This window comes from Martes martes (genome assembly GCF_963455335.1).
Source record: "Martes martes genome assembly, chromosome: 10".
NCBI classification, from domain to species: Eukaryota; Metazoa; Chordata; class Mammalia; order Carnivora; family Mustelidae; genus Martes; species Martes martes.
In genome coordinates this window covers 17,652,203-17,663,220 of record NC_137898.1, presented here as the reverse complement: position 1 = coordinate 17,663,220, position 11,018 = coordinate 17,652,203, and the positions used below count along the sequence as shown (strand labels likewise).

The window sequence follows — 11,018 nt, the reverse complement described above, 5'->3', positions numbered from 1 at the left end:
CCAAGCAGTTATTCATGAAAAATCATTAGGCTTTTGTTATAGATAATGAACTAATATATACATTGTGTCCAGTGCGGTCTCTGGCTCAGTAAATGTTAACTAGTATATTTATCTGTTCTTTTGATCATCATTGCCTGGCAGTTAACAGCACTTAAGGACATGATCTGGGAAATCAGTCAATTCTGGTTGCTGGTTTTCCAATATATCTGCTTTGGTACCTTCCCCTTTCTACCAGTTTCCTCACCTGTAAAGTGGTGATAATTTCAGTGCCTACCTCCTTGGATTGTTATAGAGATTATTGCTTGATAGCAATACATTCTAGTATTTCTTTAAGTTGTTATTAGAAGGAAGGCATACAACTCCATATATTTGGTTGAAGCTAGCAAAACTAAACTCCAACTTGGTAGAATTTTCTGAATATGCAGTGGTCCTTGTTTATGTTTTCTCTCTTTTCTTGCATTCATTTCTGTTATCCTCAATGCAAAATTTATGATTAATAGTGGTTAATTTATTTCTCCATCCTTTAAGTATTACTTGCTGAAATCATGCAAAATGTCCTTTTGAGCTTTCTTTCCAGTGAATCAGTGTTGAGCTCCAGGCACATTTATTTGTCATCTGAAATAGTTTTCATACTACACAATTTCTTAATGGCATTTTTCATTTGGGCATTTCTCAAGGTGTAGATTAAGGGGTTTAACATGGGAGTTATAATAGTGTAGAACACTGCGACTGCTTTATCAATAGATAAAGTAGCTGCGGGTCTCATGTACACAAATATGCAGGGCACAAAGAATAGGACGACCACTGTGATGTGGGAGACACAGGTGGAGAGGGCTTTGCGCTTTGCCTCCAAGCTGTGATTCCGGAGGGAGCGCAGAATGACCACATAGGAGACCATCAAGAGGAGGAAGTTTAACAGACAGATGAATCCACTGTTGGCAGCAACGAAGAGCCCTAGAGTATGGGTATCAGTGCAGGCAAGATTGAGCAAGGGGTTCAGGTCACACATAAAATGATCTATGACATTAGGGCCACAGAAGGGTAATTGGAAGATGAAAAGGATCTGTATGGTTGCATGAAGAAAGCCTCCCACCCACACTACTCCCATTAGCAGGCCACACACTCGCCGACTCATGATGGTTGTGTAGTGTAAAGGCTTGCAGATGGCCACATAGCGGTCATAGGCCATCACAGTAAGCAGGATGCCTTCAGCACCTCCAAAAAAATGTTCCCCAAATATTTGGGTCATGCATCCATTGTATCCGGTAGTCTTCTTTTCATGGAGGGAATCTATAATCAGTTTGGGAGTATTGACAGAGGAATAACAGGCATCAATAAAGGAGAGATAGACCAGGAAAAAGTACATGGGGGACCCCAACAATGGGCTGGCAGTGATGGTGATCACAATGAGCATATTACCTACCACAGTGATGGTGTAGATGATAAAAAACACGACAAATATAATTTTCTGCATCTTTGGATTCTCTGTAAGCCCCAGTAGAACAAACTCTGTCACATTGTTCCTATTCTCCATGTGTTTCACCTGATAGTTAATTACATTGCCTGAAAAGAAAACAATTTTTATTAACACAACCCTGAATTTACTAAACTTTCCATTCTAATATATAATGCATTCTTGGATTCTATTGAATTGTGAATGCTTTTGAAGTTCTGTGTTTGTTGGAAATAAAGATTCTGAGTTATTGAAAATTAATCAAACTGCCCCCACTAAAATTATTGTCAAGATTATGGACATGAAGAACTTTTGTAAACACATAGGCAGGAGGCCATGTGTGCACTTAGTCATCCCAAATGACCAAGAGTCTACGTTGAAGTAGTAGATTGTACACATTGTGCTAGCCAAACCTGAAAAAGTGATAGTATATGGATGTAGAGCTTCCAAATGCAGAGTTTCAGAATTTTACCTTTAATCTCTAGGAAATGGGGAACCATGGAAGATAATTAAGAATATGAGTGGGAGGATAAAAAAGAATGTGAAGGGGGGAAACTTAGACATTTTTTATTCTCCTAAAGATCTTTGTGTTCTTTGGCTGAAATGGGTTCAGGTTCAGTGAGGGGGTGGAAGGAAGACACAGGAATCCCAGTAGCAAACTATTGATAGTAGTTGAATAAAGAGTAACAGGGCATTGGTGATGGGAATGTAATGAATGGATACAAGAGCTACTTAAAAGTACTCATAATGTATGTTTCCTAAGTCAAATAACTTTAAAATAACTAGTAATGTATACTTTTGAATGGTTGATTGCTGTGTGCGTGGTGTGTAACAAATGCTTTGTATACATGGTAACTTTTCGTATGATAACCTGTGTGAATGGTGTTATATCACTCATTTTGCAGAAGAGGAAACAATCTCAGAGACTAATATTAATAATTATAATAATGATAGCAATATTAACTAAAGCTTACTGAAAAGTTAGTATACTCTAAGTATTTTTGCAGACATTTGGTTATTTAATCCTCACTACAAACCTACAGGATGGTTACTGCTATCATTTTTATCTCCATTTTACACATTAGAGAATAGAAGCATAGAGAAGAAGTTAAGGACCTTGCCCAAGATGACTGAGCAGCTAATAAAGACTCGAGCCAAGAAAACTCAGGTTATACTTGCTAACTGTTTTACCTCCCAATTTTTAATCCATGCCCTATATTGTTAATTTATAGTAAACAATGTTGAACTAGTAATCTCTTTTTGATATGACCATGATACCTGTAATTACTTTAATACTACTTTAGAGTCAAGCCCATGTGGAGCAGTTTCATCAGAAGACAAACACACACAGTGACATATTGGAACTCTCAAATATTAAGAAAAATGTGGCACAGCTTTCATCAAATAACCCTTTTATCTTGGCCTCTCCCCTAGCCCTAAGTGTTTCTTATTGTAATATGTGTGTGTGTGTGTGTGTGTGTGTATATATATATTTATAAATATAAATGGGCCACCAGACTCTTCTGCAAAATATCAAAACAAATGATCCCGTGGTTAATTGTATTGGGTTGGAAATCAGAAAGACCGAAGACCTTGTTCTTCCGCTTGTAGTTTCTTTTACTTGGGCTACATTACTTTACATTACATTACTTTAGACCTTACATCTCTGTTTCCTCATCTATAAAGCAAGAATGATAATACCCACCTAAAAGGTTATCACAACAATTATTTGAGACATTGACCACACCTGTTTAGGATGTACACAGGATTTTCATTTAATTTTATGACTGTGAATGCCCCTACAAGATAGGAAGAATTGGCAGTTTGGGCAATAATACAGAGAAACATTTAACTATGCAATTGAACTTAGGAAGGTTCATCACCAATTTTACTCTCAAAGGAATGATAGAGACTTGTGCAAGACATAGCAGTGGATCCCAGAAACTGTTCTCTATGTTTGTGCTTGGGTGAAATAGCTGTTGACCTATATCATTTAATTTTCATATTTGTGTGTTTGAAATGTAGTAAATTTTTGTTTTCATTCTCATAATTTTTCTTCATTATTAGGAGGTGTCTCCTGGCCAAAGCATGGTATCTGGTGTCAGAGAGCTGGGTCCTACCATTTGCTTAATCTCTATGAGCCCCCAATTTTTTAACTGTCCAATTAGCTAATGATATTCATGAATTATCTTTTGAAGCATTGGGGTAGGATAAATTATTTTATTACTATGTCTGAAAAGTTGGAAAATAATGAGTTGTATATGTGGAAAGTAACAATCTTTAATAAAGCATCAGCACTATTGAAAAACTTACCTCAGCTCTCTTAGATGATCTTAATGATGTTTGAGGGTATTCAGAAATAGTCCCGTCTTCAAACTGACCTCTTCTTGTAATAAGTAATTTTCAGTATGAGAAATGTGTCACACTTGGGAAGAGCCTATTCAGATAATTCACTCTCAACTCAACAGTTATTAAGTAATTGTATACATTGAATGTATGCACTTTTGGGGGCTATATAATTTATAACTCCACGAGTCTACTAAAATGAGAGTGTTCTTATGAGTCCAAATCTTTACATCTAGCCTAAAGCCTCAAAACTTTTTCACAGAAAATTTGTTTGAGATGTGTGTCCTGGTTTTGAATTTAGAATGGATTCACTTAAGACACTACAGAGAAATGATCTATATATGGCTCTGGTCCTGCAGGGCAAGAGGCAAACAGTGTGGAGAAATCACATTCAGGTGGTTCACTCTGCGCATGAAGAATTTTGCTCTGGAGAGATAAAGAAAAACATTTTCACCTTGCCCTGTATGGATAGTTAAGGAGGTTTACATCAAGGTTCAGGGAACTTGTCTTGTAGTTCTTGCTTCCTCTCCCAGGAATTAATTATCTCCTTTGATGGAAGGGCTTTGCCTTAGCAACAGTATTCTAAAGAGACATGTTGAGAAATACTCATTCTTATGTGGGGAATTGTATTCCCTACACTTGGAACCTAAGCCTGTAAGTCTCCTTCCTCCATGTCCTGGGTTGTTAAGGAAGCTGAATGCCACGTGAATAGCAAGGTGCCATAATTCCAGTGGTGCTGGGACGTAGTTCCCCTACAGGCTAATGTCACAGAAGAGTTTCTCCTTTCTCATCAATATTAAACCTTTATTGGAAAACCGCAACTGATTGCTTGACAGCTAGAGCAATGAAAGCAAATGGAAATGGCTGCCATTTTAAAGTTCTTGGCTCTAATAGCTCTTTTTCTTTGATTTATTGAAGAATCATGAACAAACAAAATTGTGTGTATTTAAGATGTATAACTTGATATGTTAACATAAGAATGTATTGTGAAATAATCATCACAAACAAGCTATTTAACATTTTCATCACTCACAGTTACTATTTGTGTGTGTATTTGTGTAGTGAACACTTAAGATCTGCTCTTTCAGTAAATTTCATATATACGATAGAGTATTGTTAACTACAACCACATTGCTGTATAATTAACTATTTTGCATAAGTGAAACTTTCTTCCCCTTGATCAATATCTTTCTATTTGTCCCTCCCCCCAGTCTCTGGCAACACTCATTCTGTTCTCTGCTTCTGTAAGTTTGACTATTTTAGATTCCACATCTAAGCAGGATAATGTAGTATTTTACTTTCTTTCTCTGATTTATTTCACTTAGCATAAGGTTCTGCAGGTTCATCTATGTTGTCACAAATGGCAAGTTTCGTTTTTTAAAAGGTTATATATTCCATTGTATATATGTTTCACATTTTCTTTATCCATTCATCCATCAAGGCACATACAGGTTGTTTCCGTATCTTCCATATCTTGACCATCATGAATAATGCTTCAGAATACATGAGTGTAGATATGTCTTCAATATATTGATTACAATACCTTTGATTCTACACCCAGAAATCAGTGTTTTCTGAGGAATCTTTATACTGTTTTCCATAATTGACTGTGCCAATTTACATTCTCAATTGCAGTGCACAAGTGTTCCCTTTTCAACCCTTGCTATCTTTTGTCTTTTTGATAAGTACTGTTTTAAAAATTGTAAGGTAATATTTTTGGCTTGCATTTCCTTGATGATTAGTGATGTCAAATACTTTTTTACATACCTGTTGGTCATTTGTTAAAATTCTTTTAAGAAATGTGTATTCAAATCCTTGCTCATTTTAAAATCGGGATGTTTGTGTTTTGCTTTGAGTTGTCTAAGTTCCTTATATATTTTGGATATTAACTCATCACATTTATGGTTTGCAAATATGTATGGTTTTCTCACATTTGTTGGTTGTCTTTTGTACTTGATTGTTTCCTTTGCTGTGCTGAAGTTTCTCAGTTTGATGAAATCTCACCTGTTTTTGCTTTTGGTATGATATCTAAAAAAATCATTGCCTAAATCAATGTCAACAAGATTTCCCCCTACATTTTCTTTAAGGGGTTTTATAGTTTCAGACTTAGTTTAAGTCTTTAACCCAGTTGATTTTTGTATATGATGTGAGATAAGGGTCCAATTTAATACATCTGCGTGTGGTTATCCAGAGTTCCCACAGCACTTATTGAAGAGACTTTACTTTCCACATTGTATGTTCTTGACACCCTTGCCAAAGTGCAGTTGACTTTATATGTATGAGTTCACTTCTGGGTTCTCTGCTCCCTTCCATTGATCTGTATGTCTGTATTTTTGCCAGTACTTACTGTTTTGATATAGTAGCTTGGCAATATATTTGGATATTGGGAGTTGTAATGGCTCCAGTTCTAGTCTTCTTGCTCAAGATGGCATTGGCTATTTGGATTCTTTTGTTGTTTTATGTGTATTTTTATGCTAAATCTGTTTTTTACTTTTCTTTCTTTGTTTTTTCTTTAAAGATTTTATTTTTTATTTGATAGAGAGTGACACAGCAAGAGAGGGAACACAAGCAGGGAAGTGGGAGAAGGAGAAGCAGGTTTCCTGGTGGGCAGAGAGCCCAACATGGGGCTGGATCCCAGAACCCTGGGATCATGACCTGAGCTGAAGGCAGACGCTCAATGACTGAGCCATCCAGGTGCCCAATTTTTCACTTTTCTGAGAGGGCTATTGAAGTAGCCAGAAATCTTAGAAGCCTCTAGATTACAGTTATTTCTGGCATGTACGGGCTGATCAATATGGAATACTAGTCCATGGATTGTGCTTTGATTTTAAAAAATGGCAACATGTGTAATGCCTGGATAGCTCAGTCAGTAGAGCATGCTACTCTTGATCTTAGGGTCATGGGTTTGAGGCCCACATAGGGTGTAGAGATTACTAAAAAATAAATAAACTTGGGCACAGTCAGTTAAGTGGCTGTCTTCAGCTCGGGTCATGATCCCAAAATCCTGGGATCAAGTCCTGCATCAGGCTCCCTGCTCAGTGGAGAGCCTCCTTCTCCCATTCCCTCTACCTATCTATGCTCTCTCTCTGTCAAATAAATAAAAAAAAACTTTTAAAAAACTTAAAAAAAGAGCAGTATCTGGTAAGAAGATTTAAAATTTTGATAAGGTCAAATTTTTTATTTTTCTTATATTTCATGGTTATTGGATTATAGCTAATAAATATTATTCTACCTCAATTTTAATAGATATTATTATTTGTATTATTTTTAGACTTAGCTTTAACATGTAGGTCTCTGACTCATTTTGAGTTAATTTTTGTATATAGTGAGAGTAGTGGTTAGTTTTTATTTTTTTCCCATATCCAATTGATAAAGCATATTTATTTAAAAGTCTATTCTTTAATCATTAAATTATCTTGATATCTTTGTAAAAATTAATACATTGGAGTTTATTTATGAACATTCTGTTATGTTTCTGGACATATCTATATGTTTGTCCCTATGCCAATAAGGACACAATATTGATTATAGGAGCTTAAGAATAAACCTTGAAATTAGATGTAGAATAAATTCCCCAAATGTGTTCTTTTTTTTTTTTTTTCGAGTGATTTGTTATTCTAGGCACTTTTGAATTTCTACATTTCTGTATAAATTTCAGAACATTTATCAATTTTTCCAATAATCCTGTTGGGGTCTTGATTGAAATTACATTGAAAATTTAGAAATAAAATGGTAAAAAATGGGTTTTCTATTTTATCAACATGGTACATCTCTCCACTTATGTATTTAATTTTCTTAGCAGTGTTTTCTAGTTTACATACACAGATGTTGAATATATTTTAAAAATGTAACCCTAATATTTCATTTTTAAAAAATAGTATTGGACATAATTTCAATTTCTAATTGTTTAATATTATTGCAGAAATATAGTTGATTTTTTATATAGATTTATAAAGTATGACTTTGCTAAGTTCACTGATTAGATCAACTATTTACCTTAGCACACTTAATATTTTCTCTGCACACAATTATGCCATCTGCACAAAAACATTTTTATAATTTTGCTTCTTCTTTTCTTATTTATTCGAGAGAGAGAAAGAGAGAGAGAACCAGTGGTGAGGAGGAGCAGAGGGAGAGAGAGAGACCAGCAGACTGCCTGCTGAGTGGGGCTTGATTCCAGGACCCAGAGAGCATGACATGAGCTGAAGACAGATGCTTAACCGACTGAGCCACCCAGGTGCCCCAGCTTCTTCGTTTCTAATCTCTGTGTGTTTTCTTTCTTTTTCTTTTCTTGTTTCAATGGCTAGAGCTAGAGTACAATATATAATAGTAATAGTGAGTGTATATCTCTACCTGTCTCCAAGATCAAGAGTGGCATGCTCTTAGGGAGAGAGTATTCATCATTAATGTGATGACAGTTACAGATTTTATAAAGATGTTCTTTATCAGGTGAAACAAATAATTTTCTATTGTTCATTTGCTAATTTCTAAAAGAAATCTTAAATCTGGGTTGAAATTTACCAATTTTTATGCATCTTTTGACATGATCATGTAGTTCTTCTTTATTCTGTAGTGACTTCTACTGAGTGATGGTTGGATGTTAAACCAACATTTTATTCTTCAAACTGTATGATTATGGTGCATTATTATTTTTAGAAATTACTGATGGAATCGAATAACTGGTATTTTGTTAAATGTCTTTTGCGCATGTTCATAATGGATATGTGTCTGTCAATTTCTTTCTTGTAATGTCATTTAGTAATTAGGGAATGCAGGGTCATATCATGAGTTGCATAATGTTTTATCCTCGATATTTTGAATGAGTTTGTATGGGATTAGTTTTACTTAGTTAGTTATTTATTTCTTGGGTCTGTCAGTTTTTAATTGAACATGTTACAAAAAAGTTTTAGTCAAAAAGACTAAAGTTCATGTCATCATCACACTCCTCAGATTCTTCTTTCTCTTCCCACTTTCTTCTCCTCAGCTGAGGCAGTGATGGCAGAGAGAGAAGGACCTCCTGCTGATGCAGTGGGAGCTGCTGGGCAGGTTCACCTGCCCTAATGTTGCAGACGAGGCTCCTGATGTTGACATTGGCCAGGGCCTTTACAAACAAGCCTGGCCAGAAAGGTTCTACTGACTGCTTTAATGATGTCATTGATCTTTTCAACATTCACCATATTGTGGTGCAGGATGAGGGCTGAATAGATGCAGGTAAGGTCTGAAACACAGGTGATAGTGTGTGCAAGTGCTGGGTGGGCCCTGCTGGGTTTGGTGCTAGTTGCAGCATGAAGTTAGGGCCTCACCACAATGTAGACTTACCCTCTTCTGAAGGACTGAGAATATTAGCAGTAGCTAAGGAAAACAGTAATACTTATTTTTATAAAATATATAGTAAGTAAAAAATATGTAATTAAAAAATGAAGCCATTGGGCCTGGAGTTAGTTTTGAGAAGGATTTAAACCACACATAGTATTTCTTTACTGATATAAGACTATTCTGGTTTTCTATTTCTTCTTCAGTCAGATTTTGTAATACTTTTAAAATAATTGGTTTTTAGGTTGGTGGATTTTTTGGCTTTAATTTGTCATAATATTTCCTACTATCCTGTTAGTGTCTGTAGAATCTGTAATGCTGTATTATCTTTTATTCTTTTTTTTTTTTTTTTTTAAGAGAGAGAGTGTGTGTGCACATGTGTGAGTGGTGGGGGGGAAGGGCAGAGGGAGAGAAAAAAAGAGAGAATCTTAAGCAGGCTCCACACTCAGTGTGGTCCTAACCTTGGGCTCTATCTCACAACACTGAGATCAAGACCTGAGTTGAAATCAAGAGGTGGACACTTAATTGACTGAGCCACCCAGGCGTCCCATCTTTTATTCTTGATATGAGTAATTTGTCTATATTTTTCTCTCTTATCCTTTCTCACATTTCCTCCTTCCTTGTCCCCTCCTCCTCATTATTCTGGCTAAGACATTGTCAATTTTATTTAAGCTTTTCAAAGAACCAGCTTTTTGTTTCATTGATTTTTTTCTATTGTTTTTCATTTTTGGTTTTATCAGTTTTTATTCTTATACTCATTATTTCCTGTCTTCTACTTTCTGCTTACTTTCCTCTTATTTTTCTACCTCTCTAGGTCAAAATCTTTGATAACTGATTTTAGACATTATTTTTTTCTAATATATACATTTAATGGTTCAAATTTTCATCTAAGGACTTTTAATACTTTTAGATATTCTGATATGTTGTGCTTTCAATTTTATTTCTTTCAAATTTTTTTTTGTCTTGTGATTTTCTTTTTTAATTGAGGTAAAACTCACATATCATAAGAGTTACCATTTTAAACATTTAAAACTTTACAATTCATCACAAATGTAGTACATTTACAATGTTGTGCAATCATCGCCAACTACCTAGTTGCAGAACATTTTTATCACCCTATACCAGTTAAATAGTCAATTTCTATTTCTCCCCTTCCCTAGCCCCTTGTAGTCACTAACCTGTTTTCTGTTTCTACAGATTTGTTCATTATAGATATTTTATATGCATAGAATCATACAGTATATAGCTTTTGTGTCTGCCTTTCACTTAACATAATGTTTTCAAGGTTCATCCATGTTGTAGCATGTAACAGTATTTTATTACTCTCTATGGATGAATAATAATCTACTGTATGGGTATACTACAATTTAGTTATCCATTGATGAGTTGATAGAAATTTGAACTGTTTTAACCTTTTAGTTATTGTGAATGTTGCTGCTATGAAAATTTTTGTACAAATATGTTTGAACACCTGTTTTTAATTCTTTTGGGCATATATCTAGAAGTAGAATTGCTGAGTGGTATGATAATTTTATATTAAATTTTGAGGAACCACCAACTGTTTTTCCACATCTCTAGACCATTTTATTATTTATGTATTTATTTATTAAAATATTTTATTTATTTATATATTTACAGAGAGAGAGAGAGAGAGAGAGAGAGAGAGAGAGAGAGAGAGAGAAAGCATGGAAAGAAGCAGGAAAAGGGAGAAGAAAGCTTCCACTGGGCAGAGAGCCTGATACCAGGGCCCTGGGATCATGACCTGAGCTAAAGACAGATGCTTAACTGACTGAGCCAGGCAGGTGTCCCTCTAGACCATTTTACATTCCTATAAGTAATGTATCAGATTTCTAATTACTCCTTCCTTGCCAACACTTATTAATTTCCTTTTTTGGGAAAAAATATG

General features: G+C 35.1%; 1 protein-coding gene and 1 pseudogene across 2 annotated transcripts; both read right to left on the bottom strand.

Annotated features, from left to right (window-relative positions):
- Positions 1–604: 604 nt before the first annotated feature.
- LOC308350261 (olfactory receptor 4C46) lies at positions 605–1,534 on the bottom strand (the record flags this gene model as incomplete). The annotated part of the gene is made up of 1 exon (XM_080815397.1): positions 605–1,534. One exon carries the CDS (start codon positions 1,532–1,534, stop codon positions 605–607), a length of 930 nt encoding a protein of 309 aa, XP_080671523.1.
- A 7,171-nt stretch (positions 1,535–8,705) lies between these two features.
- On the bottom strand, positions 8,706–10,319 carry LOC308350779 (large ribosomal subunit protein P1-like; annotated as a pseudogene). The gene is made up of 2 exons: positions 10,291–10,319; positions 8,706–9,073 (listed from the first exon to the last, which is right to left on the bottom strand). The product of its transcript is annotated as a large ribosomal subunit protein P1-like (transcript).
- Positions 10,320–11,018: the final 699 nt, after the last annotated feature.